General features: G+C 47.0%; 1 protein-coding gene across 1 annotated transcript in view; it reads right to left on the bottom strand.

Moving 5' to 3' along the window:
- USP13 (ubiquitin specific peptidase 13) overlaps positions 1-13,336 on the bottom strand; it is a 102,069-nt gene extending 88,733 nt beyond the window's left edge. The window contains exon 1 of the mRNA XM_037058790.1: positions 13,106-13,336. Coding sequence (XP_036914685.1) covers positions 13,106-13,273 — 168 coding nt within the window. The 5' untranslated portion in view covers positions 13,274-13,336. The remainder of the gene's footprint in view (positions 1-13,105) is intronic.
- Between the last annotated feature and the right edge of the window lie 11,007 nt (positions 13,337-24,343).

Here is a 24,343-nt window from a genome sequence, read left to right as displayed (position 1 = left end):
TTTGTTTACGATGGTGTGTTCTTGGAGACCAGCGTCCGCTGGAAGTCAGGAAGGGAGAGCAAGCAGGTGTGAGCGGTGCGCTCAGGAAACAGAGCCGCCGCGCAACACTTGTTTTTAGAACCACAGAGCGGTGTGGAAAACAAGCGGTCATTGCCACAAAGAGAAACATGAGGTAGGTAGACGGAGTCACCACAAAGCCTCGTACAGGGCAAATGACAGGCTAATACCCCGCAAGACTGTGTTCCACACTCTCCTGCCAAAGGCAGACAAAAAGGAAAAGAACACGGTATTTTCTAGAACAGTGATTTTAAAAAGAAAAATAAAATACGTTAACTAAATTAGGTGCCCTCTTGGGCCATTTAAAATTGACTTGTGGTGAGTACTTATTGACAGGCATTACCAAGTGGAGAAAGCAGGTGACCAACCTGTGAGTGTGCTGTCACAGTCTGCGTGACACGCACACACTGCATGGCATGAACGTCATCTCAGCCTGGGGAGATGATGTGGTTTTTTTCTTCCCGTTGTCTTTTGGCATTTTCTAATTTTTCTCCCAGGATACTAAAATTTTCCTCAACTGAATGTATTTAGAACCAAATGTATGAATATGGAATAGAGCAGGCAATCATTCTAATATTCCCTTCTCTTCACCAAAGCTCTTCTTACGCTTTAGCAAGACAACGTCACAGCTCTAAGGCGCTGCAGTCTCGATACTCGAGGTGAAAAGTACGATCTGAAATAACTAAGAGATTAATTTGAAATGTGGAACTGAGGAAACTGGGGGGCACAGAAGGGAAAGAGAGGAAAGGAAGACCGTGATCTCAGGGAGGCAGAACGTGATTACAACAGAAAATGAAACAAATCGAGGACACTGTCCCCTGCTGGATGCCATCCAAGCTCAAAGAAGGGGGATGGTCTGTGTGGGGTCTGGAAACAAAGCTGTGACAGAAAATGAGGCCGTGCTGTCGTCTCCAGGGGTGACAGAAGTTGGTGGGGGTACTCGGCAGGAGTTTATTGAGCTGAGAGAGAGCGACAGGCAAGGCTGGTGCCCTGATGACACAGACATCCTAGTAAGAGAGACAGAAAACCAATGAGACAGAGAAGATCATTTCCAGCAGAGACAGAGTAACAGAGAAGCCGGACAGAGGGTGGAGAGACAAGAGGGTTGGGGTTGCCACGCAGCCCAGGGGATGGGCTGGGAGGGGTGAGGGAACAGCTCCAGGATGAGGGGCCAGGGGAGCAAAGTGGGAAGGGCCCCTGGCTAGACCAAAAAGCACGTACTAAGGCCACAGCTCCAGGGAAAGCTTGGCCACATCCTCAAAACCCAGCGAGAAAGGCAGGATGCTAGAGTCGAGTGAGGGGAGGAGGTAGCAGGACACGAGGAGGACAGGTCCCCAGAGGCCAGCAGAAGTGGCTTGAGGGCCTGAGAAGAGCTGGAGTTCCCACCCAGTGGGATGCAAAGCCCTCTGGGGGGCTTTAGAGTGGAAGTGCCACAGCCCAACCTCCGTTTTTAAAAGCTCTCTCTGGCTGCGGGGGAGAGAGACCGGGAGCGGGTGTCAGGAGAACATACGGTTACAAGGCTATCGCATATTCTAGACCCAATACAGAAGCCATTGGCCACACGGGAATGTTTAAATCTAAATTAATTTAAATTAGGTTAAATTAGAAGTTCCGTTTCTCAATCACACTGAACATATTTCCAACTGCTCAATGGCTGCATGTGGCGAGGGGCTAACACACTGGCCAAGGCTGATACGGCTCAATCCCATCACCACAGAAAGCTCTTCAGACAGCCCTGTCTCCAGAAGGCAACCCGGTGGCTGGGCCTGGGGAGGGGAGGGAGAAGAGGGAAGGAGGCCCTCAGCCGCCATGGGCAAACGTGGGCAGATTCAGGACATAATTTTAGGAGATAGCCCAGAAGCCTGAAGATGGATTAGATACAGGGGCGTGTGGAAAAGGGCCAAAGCAAGGACAACTCCTCAGTGTTTTGACTCTTCACTTCACAAGACTGCCCACTGCTCTCTGCTCAATCCTTGCTTTCACGAAGCAGCCATCTGCCTATTAATTCAGCCTCTCGCGCACTTCTGTATCTGAATGGTAGACATGAGTATTCCAATGTACAAATGGAAGCACATTCTGGCTCCTAGGGCAAAACAAACAGACGACAGTTTTTAAACACAAAATTAAGTGCTTGCAGATGGGAAGCGAATGTGCGATAAGAAAGTAAAACAGGCTCCAGACCAAGTGCAGCCAGGATGCAACCCACAGGAGGGGAAATACACAGAAACGCACTGCCCCTAACGGGCCAGAGCTCGGCAGCTGACCAGGACGACAGAACTGCTAGACACAGTATCCACAGAATCCAAAACTTTGGTTTCAGCAGCAAACCCACTGAAATAAACTTGTCTGTAAAGATAAAGAGAAAAGAGCAGAGGCATATCACCCCAAGCAGGTGGAGGCCTCCCTGCTGGACTCATAAATCATACGGGGGCCACGACGTGTCAAGGAAAAAATAGGGATGTTAACACAGTAATGGTTCTCCCAGCTTGCTCCAACTTGGGGGTCTTCCTCTCTGCAGAGGACGCCTACGCCCCAGAGCTTGGAGGCTAAAGGCAGGGTCCGAACAGCTGGGTTTGATAAAATATAAATGTACTGTCCCACTGAGGCACCATTTATTAACTTTTTTCCTCCAAAGTATGAAAGCAAACCCTTGCTCTGGGTAACTGGAGCAGTAAGGACCCAAATCCCTGGGGCGGGCGGGGTGCGGGGGGCACGAAGAGCAGCTCCTCCAGCACAGGGCTCACAGCACGGTGGGCGAGTTAAAGGTGGGCAGAGGATGAGGACACTGAGGTGAGCGTCTGCAGTGGCGCTAAAAGGAAGCCATTCTGCACTGAAGTTCTTCCCAGCTTACATCCAAAAAAAGCAACGTGAAACCACCTTGTCAAAGGTAAAAACCTTCACAGTCATGGATTATTATTTTCTAAAAGAGACAGTTTTTATTCAGGATATGTTTGTTCTCCTGATAAACTACATTATACATGAGGATTTAGCTTTCCAGGCTAACCCATGAAAGCCCATCACATGGAGCTGAACTTGAGCACAAATAACAGCCCTGAACTGAACAGAGTTCCCCCTAACAGGGCCAGCGCACACCCATGCCCGAGGTGTCCACTTTAGGGCATGGAGAACCTCCTGCAGAACGGCCAAGTACAGTACATCTCTTTGGCAAAGCCAAGAAAGACCTTATAAATCCCACTTCACCCTCTTCTCAGAGGGCTCCCTCCCACTAGATCCCACTAACGAGACAGGTGGCAGTAAGTCACATTTAAGGGGCAGCGGTGATTACAACTGTGCACAGTGGGTATGACAGAGAGAACCAAGGCCCAGAGAAATTCAGTAAGATTAAGGTACTTGCTGAAGTCATATTGCCACTAAGTAGTGCAAGGGTGGGGGGAGTTGGATCCAGGCCAGGCTGGGTCCCCCCCCTCCAGCCCACCCCACCACATGCTGCCTGGAGCAACTGAGAAACAGATGTCATACTGGCATCAGGAGCCAGGTGGGCGGCTGTCGGCAAGCACACGCCATCATGGAGGCCTGGGGGAAAGAACGGTTCCTTCTTTTTTTTTTTTTTTGTTCAAGCTGTTTCATTCCAAGCAAATAAAAGGGTCGAGCAAAGGACAGCCAGGCCACTCAAGTAAGTAGCTTGTGCCAGGGGCTCTGTCTGCCAGGCTGCCCTGCAGGGGAGGACAAGGGCTCCGGCAGGTCTTGCCAGCTCCACTCCCCAAGCTCGAAAAGGCAGCTGAAGCCCCCGGGAGGTGGCTGCCCCAGGCTAACAGCTCCCTGGCGAGACCCAGGGTGCTGGGCTCTGGACCCTGCAGAAGTAGTTGCAGAGTTTGGTGACCCCACAGTCCACCCACCCTCATCAGCTTGTGTCCAGCCAGTGGATCTGTCCATGGTCCCACTCGGCTGGTGGGAGACCAGCGAGACAGCCCACGTGAACTGAGGCTCCTTCCAAAGCCTCAGCTGCAGCTCAGTGGCAGGACCTGCCCCAGTGGCATGTCCAAAGGAGCAATTCAGCAGTTGCTCCCAAAGGATACAATGTATCCCACCTCCCTGCCCCATTCCTTACCTTCAGGACCCTATGTTCTCTTTCCTCTGGGCCAATCCAACCCACTAATCCCACTAACAGACTGCCAGTATATTTCTAAGAGCTGCTGGGGACAGAGATATCTACGTCCAGGTCACCACTTTACAGCCACACCCAAAGCACTAACCAGGACAAAAAAAAAGCAACACTTGGTTTGATCAGGACACAGTTTTCATAACTGCAACTCAAGAGCCATCCACTTCTTGGTCAATCACCCATGTAGTAAACATGGGGTAAATTTCCCCTAGAGTGATTTTATTTCACAGAACAGTCAAGTCTATACGCATTCCACCTATAACTACTGATGCAGCATCATTATCTGTTCAACTTTCTAACTCTGGGGAAAAATACTGCCCAGACTCCTGAGTTTCTCTGAGAGTTAAACCAATTGGTGGGAGGGCAAGAGGCCTGTACTGGTTGCTGCTTCCTCCACAATTTGGGGAGAAAAGGTCCCAGCAGCAAGGAGGTGGGGCCCTGGGCCCCTCAAAACGAAGGGCTGTTCACAAGGGATCAATAAACAAGGGACCGCCAGACTCTGCAGTCCAAACCCTGACCTCTGAGCTCCACTCCAGCCCCCAACTTTCCCAGTGGCCATACGGGACGTGTCCACTTGCATTTGACCACCTGACCTTCCTAATTTACATCCCTGATTCACTCCATGTCCCAAGCCACAAGGTGTGAAGGTGTGCCTTTAACTCCTCCCACTCCTTCATTCGCTGCACGATCAGGCACTAAGTTGGGTCACACCATTCATGAGAATTTCCACTGAGTTTACTCCCACCTCCCAACCACTTTTACCCCCACTGGCATCACCCTAGGGAAAGCACACCCCCTCCAATATCACAAGAGACTCCTAGTGAATCCCTATTCCAGACCCCCCCACCTCCCAACCCACCAGTGCTCATTCCACTTCCAGGATGGCCACACCAAATAACCACTGTCCTCACGCTGTCCCCCTGCCACACTGTCCAAAACTCAAATATCCCAGATGTGCTTCAGGGTCCAACTTCATGACACATCAGGGCTAGGTCCCATCTCTGTCCCCTATCAGTCTTAGAGCAAGTCCTTGCACAAGCTACCTACCCTCTGACTCTTAGTTCCCTCGTCTGTAACACAGGGCAGCAACACCCATGACCAGGCATAAGCCAATCCCTGCTGTAACCACATGAGATGACAGGTTTTACCTGCTGGGGCTGATGGGCTTGGGCTGGGGCTGGTAGAAGGCATTCCAGGCTGAGCTCAGAGCACCTGAGCACACAGCACCCTCTGGGCCAAACTGAATGCAACCACATGGCAGGGGCCAGGTGATGACTCTGGCCAGGACAGCTGGGTCAGCATGTGCTGTACTAGAACAGCCTGTTTGGTGCCACTGAAAATTTCTAGGCAGGGAAATGACAAGAAAAGACCGACGGTTCAGAAAGACAACGGACAATACAATGTGACGGACAGGAAGGGAGGCAAGGCAGTGGGTTACGAGGTTTCTGCAAGAGTCCATGCAGGAAATGATGGGGTCTGACCCTTGGCAATGGGGAAGGAGAGAAGAGGTTATGCAGGAACCTGGGAACCTGGTCGCTAGTGGGATGCGATGTAAAAGAAAGGGGGGTGCACCCGGGGTCCTAGCAGCATTCTTCACAATAGCCACCAGGTGGAAGCAACCCAAGTGTCCACCAACAGACAAATGGGTAAACAAACCATGGTATACACATACAATGGAGTATCATTCTGCTTTAAAGAGGGAGGAAATTCCAACATGTGATACAACATGTGAAGCTTAAAAATGTTATGGTAAGTGAAATAAGTCACTTATGAAAGGACAAACCCTGTATGATCTCACATCAGACACCTACAGCAGACAATTCATGTGCTTGCCAAGGGCTGGGGCTGAGGGGGCAGGGAGTGGGGGTTACTGGCGACAGGGACAGTATCTCAGTTTTGCAAGATGAAAAGAGTTCTGGACGTGGACCGTGGTGATGGTTGCACAACAACGTGAAAGTCCTTGATATTGCTGCACACCTTAAGCTGGTTAAGAAGGTCAATTTTCCATTACGTACACTTTACACAATTGTTTTAAAGGTGAGGGAGGGAGACGGGGCATCTCCCAGTCAGGGCAGTAAGTGATGGCAGCACCTTACGTGAGCTTCCGTATGCAGGAAGGGCAACGCAGGGAGTAAACACAGAATTAGAAATCGCACAGGTGTCCAGTTTTGATATAAGCCGAAACGACAAACTTTCTCGCTCCCTGACACGGTCAGCATCATATGGTACATCCCAGAACTCTAAAAGTGATACAACTTTCAGGGTAATTAACAAGCGCTAAAAAGAGGCAGCTAGTGACTTCTTGATTATTGGTTTGGAAAAGTAGGACTCCAGGGAGCCCAGGGCAGACCACACGCACACACATCAATTTCACTCCTTCCTGAAGCGCAAATAAAAGAACAGTGAAAGGATTTTTTGAGAAAACATAAACCATAGCAACAAAATCTGGAACCTGGATGGCAGATGGGTAAACGCTAAAAAGACTAAGACAAGCTGACAAAGCTGAATGCTAAGTCTGTAGCAGGGAAAGCCAAAATAAACTCCGATTGACACTCTAGAATTCCCCAAAGACTCCACAGCTGACAGCCTCAGGTAACTCTGGAAGTCGGGGTACAACAGGGACTAAAACAAGGGTTGGAAATCTGTCCAGATAGCAGTCAGTGCCCCAGAGCCTCCTATACTCCAAGCAGTCCCTCCCCGACCAGCAAACTGCTGGCGATTTGTTCCAAAGTGGATAAAAACAAAGGCCTCAGGTCCATAGGACACCAGGCTCAGTTAAGAGTAGGGGCTCCATCCTGAGTACACAGGGACTTGGAGATGGAGGGGTAACATATGTGTACCAGTCCAGCGTTAGTCTGAAAAGACAAACTATCCTGGGTATTTCAGGCAGGAAGGGATTTAGTACCAGGGCTCAGAGGCATACAGAATCATGGGAAGAGCTGTGTGAGCCAAGGTCAGAGAAACCACCACTCATGTTCAGGAAATCAAGACGCACAAGCCTCACAAAAAACTGCACAGGTGATCCCAGCCTCCCCTCGACTGAGGTGACTTTGAGTCCCAAGAACGAGGAAAATCCCATGTCCGCCACATGCCACAGCTGCATTAGCCATCGCCCTTCTTCTCTTTGCCTTCTGACTCTCTCACTGGCAGGTTCAGAATCAGCAGCCTGCTGTCCAAAGTGTCCAGGTTCCCAGCCACTATGGCAAAACAGGGATAGGGTGGAGAACCAGAGGACAATGTCCAGCCAATACCAACATGCGGGGGCTGAGGCCGCCTCGTCCTCCTTTCCCACTCAGCTCCCTGAGTACCGGCAGACAGGCTTTGCAGGCAAGAGCTGACAGAAATCTCCTAACCAGTGGTCAAAGGAAAAAAATCATGATGCTCCAAGTTAAGGTTCCCCAAAGAAGCAGCCGGCCAGATCACACTCCAGTAAAGCTCACAGAGAACAAAATAAAGACTTCTCACCTCTGAAACAGCCGACAATTCTTGTCCAAGTAGCTGCAAATTTTTTCAAAAGGAGTCGCATATTCTACATTTTAATTTGCTTCATAACAAGAATGTACAAGACATATGATATTTCTGGCTAAGGTTCACAACCAATTAGTTATTCAATCACCACAAATGTGAAAAAGGGAACCCATAGAAGCCACAGTGAGAGTGGGTTTGGCACTGGAGGGACCAGCTGCACTTTTCTGCATAAACTCTAGAACCTCAGTTTTCAGAGTTCGATCTGGGAACCCTGTGATGCCCTCGAAGGCCCTTCAAGTAATCCACAATGTCAACCTGTTTTCGTAACACAAACGTATCTGCCTTTTTCACTCCTGTTCTCTCAGGAGCACACAGTGGCATTTTTCAGTCTTCACAACACCTGACATCACCACTTGAAGAGCTAATGGAATGGAAGCTGTTTTCAATTTTCCTGCCTTAATTTCTAAGATGGTAACTATCGGCAGACAGAAACCACATAACAGCGCTTTGGGGTCTTCAAAAATATTTGCAAAGGGCCAAAGAGTTTGAGGGGCACTGCCATGAAACCACCTTTCAATCAGCGGCTTTGGGCAGGAAGCTTTTGCTACGTGAAACTAATTAGACTCAGTTTAGGTTTGTATCTTCAAAGAAAAAAATCTGTGCTCCCTAAATTTTACTTTACTATATCAGTTCCCGTTTATCCATTAGGATCACAATTTTCCACATAGATCCTACATGAAATTGTTTCCCTTCCGAGTGGGCACTGTGACGGTGAGTCTCACTGCATGAAGTCAGCACGCACAGTAACACAGCAGCCGAAAGCAGACTGTACGGGACGCAGACACGCACACACCAGCAACCACAGCAGCTTCACACATGACAGCCAAAAGGTGAAAACTGCCCAAACGTCCATCAACAGAGGAACACATAGACAAAGTGCGGTACACACCTGCAATGGAACAGTGTTCGAGCTTAAAAAGGAAGGAAATTCTGATACATACGACAACGTGCATGCACCATGAGGAGATGCTAAGTGAAATAAGCCAGACACAAAAGGTCAAGTGCTGTGTGACTTCACTTACATGGGGGACCGAGAATAGAGACAGAAAGGTGGTTATAGGGTGTGGTTAAAAGGATCTCATTATGAATAACAAACACCTTTGTAGCCCTTCTCATTTAGGAAATTCCAAGGGTTTGGGGAGTTCTGTGCTGGGAACAAAGACGAAGTATCCATTCCTTATTATAAATCACAATATCGCAGAAGGACGTACTAAACCCCTAATATGAAGTTTTCCTGCAAGTAAATGACCTCAAAGCCTTTCCCAACAGGTGGCTGCACCAGCCCTCCCATGGGGCCCCGTTCAGCTGAGTTTGACAAAGACTCCCAGGAAAGCAGAGAACCAACACTGACATCTCAACACCACCCAGAGATCTCAGAGCTTTAGGGAAGGGGTTGGGGGGGGCAGACTCCTTTTTATAAAAACAGTGCTGTGGGAGCACCGACCATGCTGGTCTCACGCCCTCTCAGGCCACCCTTTGGTGTGGACAGCTGTTTGCCCGAGGACCTAGCCTCGCTGCCTCAGGTTCTCTCCCATCGCAGCTGCTGCTGGCGGCAGGGATTCTCAGCCTCTCCAGCACAAGTACCACCCTGGAAGAGCGAGGGCTTTCCTTCCTCCCCTTTGTCACTATTCCGTTGGACGTCTTCCACTTCTGTCCCCTGGGATACCTTTCCAAAATAAACTGCCCGGGCCTCAGCCCTGGTCTGTCGTTCAGTTGATTCCAGCTAGGACAAGGCATAAGACAAACTCTCCACCCCGACAGGTGGGAGGGGCATATAAGCACTACAGTGGCCCAGCTCCTCCCGTACCTAATGCCTCATATGAGGCTCCACACACAATCAATGTTTTAAAACTACCAGTTAAATGGGTAAAAGGAAATAAAATAATGACAAATCATGGAAGACAGACTATAACTAACTGCTATGGTGTATGATGAAGCCCCTAAGGAACAGTGGGAGCCTCAGAGGAAAGGATGAAGTCTGAAGCAGAAAGGGAAAGATGAGGTAGAACCCCAAGAGATGGTCAAGAAAAGGAAGATGGTCCAGGAAAAGGAAAGGACTCGCTCACACTGAACACCCACAGACCAGGCTGCCTGGAGCTGGCAACCTGGAAACTGAAGGGAGGTGAAACTAAGTACAGTGTGATGAATGAGGGCTGGACAATACTAGGGGATGGGAGCAGACTTTGCATAGTGGTCGTTGAAGACTTGTGAGCAGAAGTGCAAACCAATTTCTCCACTAACCACACCAAACTTCACACATAAGCCCTGACAACCAAACACTGAGGCTTACAACCATGATTGACTCCATTCCTTTCTTTTCTGGCTACATGAGTATCAACTGGCCAGGCACACTTAGCACGTTGATTTATTCAATCCACAATACAACTCCATGAGGAAGCTTCTATTATTAGCCCCATTTTACAGATGGAGAAACTGAGGCACACGGCAGTTACACAGTTGGGTGACAGAGCAAAGTTATTCTGCCTATCTGGCTCTCTTCCATATCTGTCCCCCACAATGAATGAAGTCACCATTCTACATAATCCCACATGGTTCCTTTCCCAGAGTTTCCCGTATGTTGTGTCCTTACCAATTTCCCAACCTGAAACCTCATGTAATTCATACATTTCCTAGACATTCATTGAGTTCCTGTCATATGTACCAGATGCTGGGGAGACTGCTGAGGACACAACGATGCACAGTCTCCACTCTCCGGGAAGGTCACGTTCCAGACCTTGCAAGATGAACCAAGTCACGGAGAGGAGAACCTACAGGTGAAGGTGGCAAACTGGGCCTGGGGTGAAAGCAGATTGGCAGGTGAAACAACAAATCCTCACTTATCCCAGAAGAAATGTTACTAAGTCCCTGCCAAGCACTAAGCCCTAGAAAGTAAGGAGGAGGGAAGGACAGGAACACTGAAATGAGCACGCTGCCACCCCACTCACTACTCACACCCACAAAGGTGCTCACAACATGTCTATGAGAGCCACATGGTAAGAACTGATCAGTTCGGTCTTGCTCTAACACCACTTCAAATCACATGACTTACAGTAGCTTTCTAGGACTGCCCACAAACGTATAAAATCCAGATCCTGTTCCAGGTATTCGGGGACCCCACCTTGTACTCCCTACCTGGCTCTGACTCCTTTCTTGTTAAAGCAATCTTTTCTTTCCAAATACAACCCATGCAAGTTAAGAAAATAACATTCACACTTTATGTGTTCACACATGTGACTAACCTTGCTTAGAAAGTCAGTCTCCTTTATTTCTATCTTCATCTATGACCTTTTTCAAAAGTATCCAAAGCAAGGATGACTATTTTTGTCACTCAAACAGTTTTGGCCTTTTCTCTACAATAGTCCTATGGCCATAATGGATTAAAGTTTCCAGTATGTTTGGAACCGATGAATTTTGTTCTGTAAGGTTCTTTCAGCCATGCCTATGTGAGCTGGCACACGGTAGGTGCAAAAGAAATCTTGTTGGATTCATGATGAAGTGTTAAGTACCATACAGAAAGATCTCACATTATCACGCACTGTGCTTTAATAAAATTTGTTACAAAACCTTCCTTCTCTTCTTCCCCGGAACACATAATGAAATATACTGATTCACCAGCCTTGTAAATAAGCCCAGTCTTCCCCCAAGGAACTACTATGACATGAATGAGATCATCACTTTGCACTGGACAAGATGCTGCTAGAATACTGTTTGGCACACAGGAGGCTCCCAATGACTATTTGCAGAAGTGAATTAAAATCATCAACTTTTCCACACCTGCTACACAGTACATAACGAGGTAAAGATTTCTAATAAAAATTTTAAAAAATATATTTGAAGGGCAACCCAGACCTAACACAGAATAAGTGGCTTTACCCACTTGACATACTGTGCTCTCCACTGGACTTGGCCCCTTTTTCCTTCCTGGCATTCACAATCTGTTCCTTGTTTAAGTGAGGCCAGGACAATCATCCCTCACCCTAAGGAGCTATTAGCAGGAACCTGGCGACACTGGACCCAAAAATCAGAAAATGGCATTTGGAAATACTTTCTAGATAACAGAATTTGATGCCGCCATTGCTGATAGTCATTGTAAATAGTGTGTTCACAGTATGCTAAGTAAATACAACCATTTCATTCCACTCAACATAAACCTTTTCAAAAGAACAAATATGTAATGAACAAATAAGTGAGATTTTTATCCCCCAAATGATCTGGAATTAGCATAAAACAAACACTAAATGTAACAGGGAGGGCACTAATTCTGGCGCTCCCGTGTATGCCAAATAATGCGCTTTGAAGTAGCTAAATAACCCACAAGACAAAGACAGATCACTCTGGAAAATTTACTACTCATTGGGTTGGGTTTTTCCCTCCAACAGTACTCGGCATGATACGAATAAAATATATCAGACTACTGTGAACCCTGCCTCAGCCCCTGCAATCCGTGCACCTCCCGGTTGTACTGAGATCTGCGGGTGACACATGAGACGTAAAGTGGGTGGATAAAAATAACCTGGTCCTCAGAAAGACATGATAAATGCCAGACAGCTGAGTCACTTTGAAGCCCATTTTGACTCCTGAAAGGGACATTCATCCTCCTTTTCCTTCTCATACATACACACACAACCTGGTGAAAACCACCTTCAGCGTCCTGGGTGGAAGGCAGGGATCCGTCTTAACTTCGCCCTCCGGTCTCTGAGGTCACTACTCGAAATTGAACTTTCAATATTTATTTCAGTCCAAGTGCATTTCAGTCCAAGTGACTCACTTAAATGGGGTAAGGAGAGAGGTTTAAGGAAACCATAATAATCCAGGAGACCCCCATTTCTGTTGTCCGAGTAGATGTGCCAAAGGTTTCTTCTGACATTCTTACGGAGGGAGAGAAAAGAAGTGGGGAGAAATGGAAAGTGAAGGAAGCAAAGCTCAAAGAGGAAATTAAGGTTGTCCTGGAGTGGGAATCCCTAAGCAAAGCAAATGGTCCAAGAGAAGGGCCGTGGGCGTCGGCAGGGATCAATCCCACGCCCCTCCGCTCTCGCCCCAGGGAGGAGGCAAACCCCCTGCAACACGCAGTTCCGATCAGGGGACTCTTCCGCTCGGTCTTCCAAACGGCCGCGGAGCTGTGGGCAGGCGGGAGGTAACGGAGGCCCCGTCAGCCTAGGAAGCTGGCGGAACAAACCCCCCTGGCGACCCAGCCTCTGGCTGCAGGCAGCGCCGAGCGTCCGCCGAGCTGCGCTACCCCTGAGCCAACTCCGCCGCCCGGCGGAGGAGGTCCCGGCTGCCGCGGCGCATCTCTCCTCCCGCTTCACGTGCCGCCGAGTTCCCGGCTCGCAGCCGCCCCAGGCCGCCGCGCCGGGACCCTCCCCCGAGGCGCCGGGAGCGCCGCCGAGCCCCACTTACCGGCGAGTCGTAGGAGAAGGCGCACTCGTTCTTGTAGACCCTGTCCCCGGACCTGGGCACGCGGATGGTGGGCATGTGGGGCACCAGCAGCTCGCCGAGGTCTCCTGCAGCCATCTTCCTGCTGCCGCTGCCGCCCGGCACGCCGAGCAGGGCGCCCCGGCGCTGCATGGCCGCGCCGAGCGGAGCGGAGCCGAGCTGGGGTGCCGGGTCTGCCCGCGGCGGCGGCGGGCTGCGCGGGCGACCGGAGCGGAGCCGGGGCGGGCAGGGAGAGAGGGCCGCGGGGCGGGGGCGGGCGCGGGCTCCGGGGGCCTGGGGCCGGCGGGCGGGGCGGGGGGTGGGGGACGCTGCTATTTTTAATCCAATGGCGAATCGCGGGCCCAGCTGCAGCGTCAGGCGGGGCTCTGGGGAGGGCCAGCCGCAGCGCGCCGGGGAGGGGGCGCTGGAGAGGGGCCCTGGGCCGAGCTGGGCCGCGGCGGCCGCGCGGGGGGTGGAAAGCGAGCCCGGGGGCGTCGGCTTGGGAACCCGGTGTGGGCGAGGGACGCTTCTTGTTCACGCGGGCGGCCAGCGGTGGGGCACCGCCACGGAGTTTTTTTACCCTAAATCGTTAGGTTGCGAGGGAGTGACTCCGAGGCACCAGCACAAAGAGCGGAATGGGGCTTTAAAAACCGCTTGCTTTTAAAATAACTGAAGATAGAACGGGGACTTTCCCTGATTGGGTAGGGGTGGAACTCCGCGAGCAAATCTGGACCCTAACGTCGGGCCCAAATCTAAATTTGCTCTGTGCACTTTGGTGTTAACCTCACTCACGCTTGTTTCTCACTTAACATCTAAAGCTCATCAAAAGAGAATAGGATCCAGTGAAGATAAACTGTATTTGTGCAATAATACAGATTTTTCTTACATATGGGGGAGCCAAGAATTTACTGGGCCGGGGGGGGGGGGGGACGGGCACTATATTTTTCAATGTATTTATTCCGTCTCCTGCTTAATACAGGTCTCCCTGTCCAACATTCAATTGCCTGATTTGGGGGTCTTACGCGCAAGCATATATATTCCTGTCATGCACGTCCAGTCCCCCCAAATAAATAATGAATAGGGTGGGGGGGCTTGCGAATAGAGCATGCCTCACAGCATACATACTCCATTTTCTCAACAACAACAACAAAAAAAACCCTAAAACACGGGGTCCGTTCCATTGATGTTCCCTTACTACACTGAATGTAATGCCCTGTGATTCCTGCCAGATCGCGAAACGCAGGAATAGCAAGAAATAGTGAATCAAAACGCCTCTCCCACATCAAATTGTCCTTAAGTTCTTTTTTTCCCTCCATTATTTCTTTATTACTCTCCCTGATTCTGCAGATATGCTACCTCTGCTAGGGAGAAAGGAGGGGTACCTGGAATTTGAGAAGTGGACAGACAAGCCCTCTCTCGTCTTGCTTTTTCTAAATTTCCAGCAAGGCTCAAGCACACTGACACATTCGGGTAACTCACAGCTTCCTACTAATGGAAAGGGAAAAGGGGAAAAGACAGAAAGAAATTACACACTGTTCCCATCTCCATCATTGGCCAGGAGTTTTTGCTTTTTATTTATTCTCACCAGCTCACTACACCCTCTAGTAGTAGCTGTGTCTGTTTCACATCCATGGATGAAGCTTGCTTGTCCAATTACAGAGAAAGACTTGATTCAAAAGCATCCAAACTTAAAATGTTAAATATATTTAGATCCAATGCAAATTAAATTGAGACACCATTTTTTTACCCATCAAACTGATACATTGAGTTGGCCTGGGTTTGGAAAATAGACCATCACAAACATTGCTGGAGGGAATAAAAATGGTAAACCACTTTGGAAGGAAATTAACAACATCGATCATACTTTATATGCATATTCTGTACTGTTTTTCCCAGCAATTCCTCGTCTAGACATTTATGCTATGGATACATCCACACTGTGAGGATCATTGTTGGATCATTGTTTATAGTACAGAAGATCAAGAACAGCTGAAAGACCCATCCATAGGAATTGGATAAAATACAGTACCATTGAAAAGAAAGAAGAGCACTGTGGGTGCTGATGTGGAACAATCTCTAAATAATATTATAGGACGAAAAATGCCAAGTGCAAATCACTGTATGAAAGCAGGGAATTGCAGTAGGCACTCGGGCACATCCTGTGTGCCACAGCCCTTTCTTCCAGCTGATTGTAATTGTGGGAAACATTTTAATGCTGCACATATATACATACACACACAGCCTCCCGAGGACCCAAGAGATCTTATCACACCTGAGTTATCATCTCTGCACACCAGAATGCCAATGACACTCCACGGTGAGAGGTCTAATCAAAATGGGGAAAATGGAAACAATCTAAACATGCAGAAATGATTAAATTGTGTCTATGTATTCAAAGATGTTTCAACAAATCTTTGAAACGATTGCTTTAATACACCGTAGTATCATAGCTTAACAGATTTACAATGCTCATACAACATTCTTGTAACTGGGTAAAAATAAATGCATTTGACCAGACTAGAAAGATGTAAAAGTTAAACAGTTATATTTCTATTTGATTATAGGAGCTTTTCTGCTTTCAAAAATCTCTTCAACAATGTTGTATTTGTTTCATAATATAAAAATGTATTGAGACAAAAAGGTTAATAAGAGAAACTTCACTGAACTCAGACAATGTCTTAATCATGCTTTTTCAGGAAAGAAAATTCTAGTTCAATCACTAGAACTATTTAAGTTAATTTTACAAATTCCACACATGAATTTATAACTGGACTTGTACTATAGGGCTGGTTTCTACATGTGGATCTTCCTCAAAGAGCGAGAATAAAGTGATGCTGCTCAAACAATTTAACTTCCAACATAAATTAAAAGTCTTACGGAAGAAATTTCAGAGGACATAAGAGTAAGAACTGACTTTTGTCACAGCAAGGTGTTCAGGCCACTGTCACGTTACTTCTAAAAAGCCCCCTCCTGTGATGTCGGGGAGCTGTGGGTGGAGTCCGAACTCCCTAGCCTAACATTCAAGGACCTCTCCCTGTAGCAATCCTTTCAGACTTGACTTCCTCTCCTACACTTCCGGGGAGCTCCCTTTACTGTTCCCCAAGGCTAAACATACATCTCCTAGCCTTAGCTGAAAGCTCTCCCCTCTAACTTCCATGCTCTGAAGGGTTAGTGTTTTGTCCAGGGAGCCTTTTCTGAGTGTTCCAACCCAGAGGGGCTGATGGTTTTTAAATGACAGCCCCTATTGCCTTTACCCATCATTCAACACTGCCTTATGACATCTTTTGTACTGTTATTTAATTACTCTTGATTCCATATCTTATCCCTCTATATAGAAAGCAAATCATTTGAAAAAAGTTATATTTTTCTACCGTCCTTGCTGATTGTGGAAGCTCCACGTCTACGGAATATTGTTTGCCCAGAAAGGTCCTGCTCTGTTTGTTTCAGGTACTCAGTAAGTACCTTCCAAATGAATGACTCACATTTGTGACATTGTAATATGTTTTGTAGTCGGCTTTGTGCCTTTTAAATAAAAATTACTGCTGCGCAAATGGTGTTCCCAGAACTGACAGGGGTTACATTAAAACATGACATGCATTTTAGTTACTATGACAAATGTCATAAAAAAGAGATTTGGGAAAATCTACCAAGAACAGAGATACCTTCATTATTTCAGTTAATGGAATAGCTCTTGACCTCAGATGTACTCCAAAAATGCACAGTGATCTGGTAAAGCCATATATGGTGACAGGTTGTTGTGGAGACATAGTCATAAAAATCATAAAATTTTCTATACTGGCAGATAGCCTCTGCAAGAGACATGGATTCTTAAATGTAAAACAGCAGTCACTAGCTAAGATAGTTAAGGCATTTTCTATGTTTAAGGAGATTGTATGTAATCATTCAAAGTCATGTTCTATAAGAATATTTACTGATGTGGAAAAATGATCACCATACTGCAAACTTCAAGCCCAGGTTATAAGTGAGCATATGTACCATTATTCTGTTAAATACACACACACACACACACACACACACACACAGAGTCATAGCATAGAAAAAAGATTAGAATGCAACAGGCCATATGTTATGGTGGTCATCTCTTGGTGGAAAAAAATTGTGTTTTTTTCTTTGTGCTTTTCTGTGTTATCTAAATCTTTGCATTGAGTATCCATTTCTTTTTGTAAGGAGAAATGTTAACTTTTACACTCCCACTGATCATATCAGTTTTTCTTTTACCTACTCTCTTTCTTCCTCGCTTGTCCCATTCACCACGCCTTTAAAAGGAAGCAGGTTTCTGCCCTGGCCAGTGTGGCTCTGCAGGTCGGAGCCTTGCCCTGTAAACCAAAAGGTGCGNTTGTGCTTTTCTGTGTTATCTAAATCTTTGCATTGAGTATCCATTTCTTTTTGTAAGGAGAAATGTTAACTTTTACACTCCCACTGATCATATCAGTTTTTCTTTTACCTACTCTCTTTCTTCCTCGCTTGTCCCATTCACCACGCCTTTAAAAGGAAGCAGGTTTCCGCCCTGGCCAATGTGGCTCTGCAGGTCGGAGCCTTGCCCTGTAAACCAAAAGGTGCGGGATTCTGTTCCCTGTCAGGATGCACATGGGAGGCAACCAGTCGATGTTTCTCTCACTGATGTTTCTCTCTTTCTCTCTCTCTAAAATCAATAAACATATTTTTAAAAATTAGAAGTGAGCAGGTTTCTGCTGCTAGGTTTATAGATGACCTGCTAAACTAGAAGGTAGGTTCACATTGGAATGAGCAAACTCCTTGAACAGCTCTGAACGTCAGGATGAGGTAAGCTGTTACTCAGCTTAAGAGGAAATCTGAGATCTCTGCTTACCCTTCTGAGTTTCATGATGTGTAACACTCAGCACAGTCCTTGCAGGAGCCTGACTCACAAGTTACGCACAGAGGTAGGGAGGGAGGCAGTCTGACAGTCCCCACTCAGGCCCACCAACATTTCCATGCACATGCAGGAAGCCATGTCCTCTGCTCACATGCAGAAAAGCCTGGTGTCAACACAGGTTTATTTTAAAAACTAACCATGGGGCCATGAGCTGCTTCTCAGCTTTCCTAGTAAATGGGCAAAGCAAGGTAGCTAAGTACGATACATATTGGCTCCACAATCCAAAGAGTTGTGCCTCATTCTTAAGGATAGGGAAGTCAAGATGAAGAATTTGACGTTCGCTTTTCTCCATTACTGAGCTCTGCCCTGGATTTTCGCTGGAGTGGCAAGCCCCCGTGCTTCCTCAGACTCCATCTCCCGCCTTCTGTCACAGGGCACCTGCCAATTCCTGCTTCCCAGGTCCAGTCTGCACATTGTCACCACCATAAGGCCTAGCACGTCTTACAGGTATTGATGGTCAAGATCAGGAGTTGGAAAACTGCGGCCCACAGACCAGATCCAGCCCTCAGCCTGCTTTGGTAAACACAGTGGGGTTGGAACCCAGCCACGCTCATCCATTTGCATACTGTCTGTGGCTGCTTTCGCACTAAACAGCAAAGTGAAGTAGTCGCAACAGACACCATATGGGCTAGAGCCCAAGATGCTTACTGTCTCGCCTTTTACAGAAAATGTTTGCCAACTGCTAGTCAAGATCCCTACAGTCTGTGTGCTCTGATCCAGAATCAGAGAACTGACATGACCTTAGACTTGGGCCACTTTTCCTCCAGTTGATGGCAAACCTGTTGATCTGAATGAAGAAAATGCTTTCACCGCATCAGTGGCTGCAAACCCAATGCTGGGAGATGTACTAATTTGCTTTAGTAAGGAGATCATCTCTGGAACATCAACCAAATTGAGATCACCACCTTGTTAACTTTATCACAGTCCACCACCATGCTCCATTCCAATGGGAGGGATGATGGGAAAAGAATGAAAGTATGGTAGGAACCACCAAGCCCATGTCCTCCTGGTCTGCGATGCGGGCACAGATGGTGGCAGTCCCAGTCCCAGTGCAGCCCGATTTCATACGTTCGCTTTCATTAATGAGAGGGACACCAGTGACATCCTCTTGGTCCTTTCTACCACACACCAAGGAGCCAATGTGGCAATTCTAAAGTTTGCTAAGGTTATGTATTCCAATAACACTTTCAGGAACTGGAGTACTATCTACAGGATGAGCTTGCGGTCTCCCTGGGCCCACCGTGAGGTGAATAAGGGTCAGGAGCCCATATGTCATCTGCTCCCAATAAGCCTCCACTGCAGCGGACAGGAGTGGCATTCCAACATGCTGTAGGTTTGATGAGAGCCAGCTTCTATAGTGTCTAAAAAGTTGCACCATTTCCCATTCTCCAGGGCACAGGTACTTAGGCAGTGGCTGCAGGGAAGGCCAGGAGGAAGGTTCACAGAGTCCATACCTAATAATACTGTAACATCTTTCCTAATCAAGACTCGACTCTAATCAAAGAGCTCTAGGACTACCAAGTAACTCCCATCTCTAACTGTGACTGTCTAGTGGGGTAGCTTGATTCACTCCCCTGCCCACTGAACTTGGAGCTGGGGAGGGCAGGGTAGGGGATCTTAGTGGAATGTGCATTGCTTACACTCCTGAGAACTCGGTGGTAAACTGCAGCCGGAGGTATCTGTCAATCGCGTTGGCCCTGCGGCCTCACATCATATCCCTGCTAGCTTTGCTTCGGCAGTGAACTGCTACCACCCAAGGTGTCCACCCGGGACTCCTCCCGGCCCACAGAGATCAGAAAGCCCACTTCATGGGCAACTCATGTCAGCAGCATTCAGGGCTGGTTGGAATGATTAGTAAACCGCCTTTGAAAAATTCTGGGCCCCCTCGGAGACATATTTGATAAGTCAAATTCAGCATTTCTGTCTCTCAAGTTCCTTCCTCTCTGCCATACCCAGGGATTTCTAGCCCTTTGTCATCATTTAGTGGGAGCCAACCTCTCGTCCAGGTTTGTGCTGGACAACCCAAGTTTGTGTTAGGGTCCCACCCATGCTGATAAAGGATGTCTAGTGAGTAAATTTCTATGGAACAATTTGACCTGATCCAAATTCATGTGTTGTCATCCTGGGTCAATCCTCAAACATCCCAATCCCATAGATATTGCCCCAGTTTTTAGAATTTGCTAAGTTCTGTGACAATGCTGAGTGGAATTGCCAGATTCCACTGATTCTGCAGTTTACTCTTAGAGTCCACACAGAATTATCCATGAAAATGATTATCAGCAGAAAACCCTGAAGGGTGAGAGAGTGGGTGAAATGCTCATTCCCTTCTGAAAGGGACTGTGGCTTCCATAGAGGGTGAAAGAGCGAGAGGAAATTCAGAGCGGTTTCAAAGTCTGGGGTTCTCCAGGTGCCCTCGGTGCACCTAGACTTCTCCAGTTCGATTATGCAGATCCTACTCTTTTCCCATTGATGCCAGAGTTGAACGTAAAACTAAGTGAGGTGGCATTTACATGGATGGAACTGGAGAGCACTGTGCTCAGTGAAATTAGCCAGGTGGTGAAAGGCAAACATCATATCATCTCACCTGTAAGTGGAACCTAATCAACAAAACAAACAAGCGAGCAAAATATAATCAGAGACTTTGGAATTAAGTAAAATCTGACAGTGACCAGAGGGGAGGTAGGAGGGGAGAATGGGGGGTTGGGGGGAAGGGTTTTCCGGAACAACTATAAAGGACACATGGACAAAACCAAGGCGGGGTGGGATCAGGGAAGGGAGGTGGGGATGGCTGGGGTCAGGGAAGAATGGTGGGGGGGAAAGGCAGACAACTGTACTTGAACAACAACAAAATTAATTTTTTTAAAAAGAAGTCACACAAAAAATAGAATTTGCTTTTCAATAATCTCATTCTATGGCCCTGGCTGAAGTGGCTCAGTGGGTTGAGCATCGCTCCACAGGCTGAAAGCGTGTCGGTTCAGTTCCCTGTCAGGGCGCATGCCTGGGCAGTGAGCCAGGTCCTCGCTTGGTGGCTGCAAGAGGCAACCCACTGACATTTTTCTCACACATCGATGTTTCTCTCCCTATCTTTCTTCCCTCTTCCCCTCTCACTGAAAGTACACAAATAAAATCTTTCTAAAAATCTATTCTACAGCTGCAAGCAGTAAGCAATTATATTATCTTGGTCACAAAAATACTTTGAGATTCATTCTGTTCCTATTCCTTTAAGGCTTTAAAGATTTGAGCATGTCTATCCCTTGCATCAACTCATCCAATGTCTTTTCAAACACAGTCCTGACGTGTCCCACTCCCTGGGGTCTAGGGCAGCCACCTTTCCCCAATTTTATGGCTCTGGAAACACAATCTCAAACAACACAAGTGCTACCGTGATTGATCTATTTCACCACTGAGTACCAGAGTCCGCTGTTTCCTGTCTTGGAATCTGAACAGAGGTCTAACTGTCCAATTTTAACTGAAAAGTGGTTCCCAATTACCCACCCTCCCATATCCCTGAGGGTCTTCTGCCTGCAGCATGTTCTCTGACACTGGAAGGTTGGAGTTTTTCTGTTGTCAGCAATGGAAACTACCTCTGACCAACATTAGCAGTAAGAAGGTGTGACTTGGAAGAGCAGCAGGTGACTCCGAGCACTAAAGAACAGGCTGAACTCCCATAAACGGAAGCTCCAAGGATCGCGACCGCCCATAGACCTTCCCTCCAGATGCTGCCACCAATTGTGCCACAATTTCGTCCCAACCATGTGCGTCTCTGCTCGGGATCGAGATAGCTGGGGGTTTGGATGAGTCTCTGAACGTGTCCTCATCCGTGATTGGGAAGGGACCCCTCTGCAGAGAAGGAATGATGACTACACCAAAACTAACTAACTAAATACTATACTCGCCTAGCAGAATTGTTCAAAGGGTATGAAATGTTTGTATAGCACTTCATATGAAGTTACAGAGTTCCTGGGCATACACTGACATCCTTAATATTTCTGTCATTACTTACAAATCTGATCCCTTCCTTACTCTCTAGGGGAGTGACCGGAGGTTCCTGTAGAGAATTGCTTTCCTCCTCCATGCATGACTCTAACCAAACCGGTCTACTCGATATTCACCGGTCAGACACTTCATGAGAATTCAGGCTCTTACACTTGCCCTCATAACAAACTCCAGGGGAATAGTCTCCCTTATTCACTCAGCTGTTCTCAATCCTACTCACCCCACATCTTTCAGAAGGTGTACCACATGCACTTACTACCTAGAGCCCTCACTGGATACTAACGGGTATTTTTAAAATCCCTTTCTATACATTCTCTTCCTAATCAGATTGCAAGTCACTTAAGTGTAGAGACCATCATAATACATCTTTGTATTCCCAGACTTAAGCTGTGCTTTAACATACAAAAGCTGCTCTCCAAAATGGTTTTAAGAGTGTTACTGTGAAGAGAATGCTGATGGAGTTTCCATAGCCAGCTCCCTTTCTCTCTTAGAAAAAGAACTGGGTAATGTGCTCAGGTGGAAACCCGAACTCTGCACCTCTGAATCGATATGCAACTACTACATCCTAGACCTCGAGATGGGAGGAGAAGGTGCTGTGCCTGGCATGTGTAATGCCTGGAGCTGCAGCAGCCTCCGGGTCACCACGAAGTGACCCTGAGGATGGAATGCAGGAATGGCAGAGCAAAAGATGGAAAGATACCGGTATCTGATGATTCCTTAAAGCTGTATACTAGTCAGCCCTGGTCTGCCTGCTTCTGGATGGTCTTCCTAAAAGAAAAATAAAGTTCTATTGTTTAGGTCACCTTCTGAAAAGTGGTGGTCAGTGGGGGAATGTTCTGTTACAAATAGGTCAACACAATTCTAAATAACACAACTGTTATAAAATACAGACAAAAATTTTTAGTACTAAGTAATTAAGTACTCTATTTTTAATATTCTTATGTAAAACTTTCTTTAAAGTATTTATGATCCCATGATTTGTATAGTAGGCTGAATAATACCCTCCAAAGATATTCATATCTTAATCCCTGGAATCTATGAATATTATATGATGAAAAATAAAAAGGACATATGTGATTAAATTAAGGGTCTTGAGATGGGAACACAGTCCTGGGAAACCCGTGATACTGACTTTGTCCTTGGGACCCAAAGTTTTAAAAGAATAAATTCCTGTTATTGTAAGCCACCAAGTTTGTGAAAATTTGTTATAACAGCCACAGGAAACTGAGGAATACAACTCGAATTACCTTTCTACTTCTTTTCCGTTGAAGAACTGTACTTTCTTCTACAAATCAAAATTTTCTTAATTCCTATCTCCCAACACCTCATGCCTGACACATCATAGATGCCCAAATCCATACATTTTCCCTTTGCCTATGTAAGGTGTGATATTCCACAAACAATATACACAGGATCCATGATCAACTCCATGGTACAGATAATGGCTAGCCTACTGGGAGAATGCACAAAACAAATGTAAAGGCCAGACTGGTTTGGCAAGAACCAGGAATCCAGAAAGTTCATCACTGAAAAGAATGTGATGACGAGCAGGAAAGCGATGTACAGGAGAGCAACCTTTGAGGAAGACGAGGCCGGCAGCAACATGTGTCATAGGTCACAGGGGGGTGGCTGCTGGCCGAGAGCGCCTGCAGGGAGAAATTGCAAGAATGCATGCAGCAAGAAATGACCAAACCGTTTCCGGGCAGAAGCCACTGGAAATCATGTTTTGTGAGGATGCTTGCAAAATACAAATGGGCAGGACGCTGATTTAGGAGATAGAAGGCCAGTGTTCTATTCCCAGCTATAGCTATCCAGCCCCACTTCCTAATTTTATCACCTGAACAGTTGCACCAACTGCTTTACACTCTGATCTCTTTATTTGTAAAATGCACTTTTCCTCCCTTTCTTCTCATTCTCTCCTTTATTTTTTTAAAACTCAGATATCTCCTAAACCTTCCTAAAAGGATGACATCACAAGAGACCACCCTAAGGAGAAAGCTTTAAAGTATATAAGGAAGCTGAGATGTGCTAATGAAACTTCTGACAGAGATGCACGGTGTCAATCATTAAAAACCGTGCTATTTCCAGTGACACTGATAACCCATTGAGTACTTTGCAAGAACACTTAGGATACGCATATACTTGTCCAGAAAAATTTGTCCTATGAAACAATTATAATAAGAGAAAAAGAATGTATAGGACAATAAAAGGAAGACGAGGAGGAGGGAAAAGAGAAGGCAGGAAAATAGGACAAGAGTGAAAACTTAGCTTCTACTGTCCCAGGAGCGACATAGGTATTATCTCATTTACTC

The sequence above is a fragment of the Sturnira hondurensis genome, unplaced genomic scaffold, assembly GCF_014824575.4.
Source record: "Sturnira hondurensis isolate 20B ecotype Veracruz unplaced genomic scaffold, ASM1482457v3 Scaffold0010173, whole genome shotgun sequence".
Lineage (NCBI taxonomy): Eukaryota > Metazoa > Chordata > Mammalia > Chiroptera > Phyllostomidae > Sturnira > Sturnira hondurensis.
Note: the sequence above shows the minus strand (reverse complement) of the source record. Positions and strands in the feature narration are given on the sequence as shown.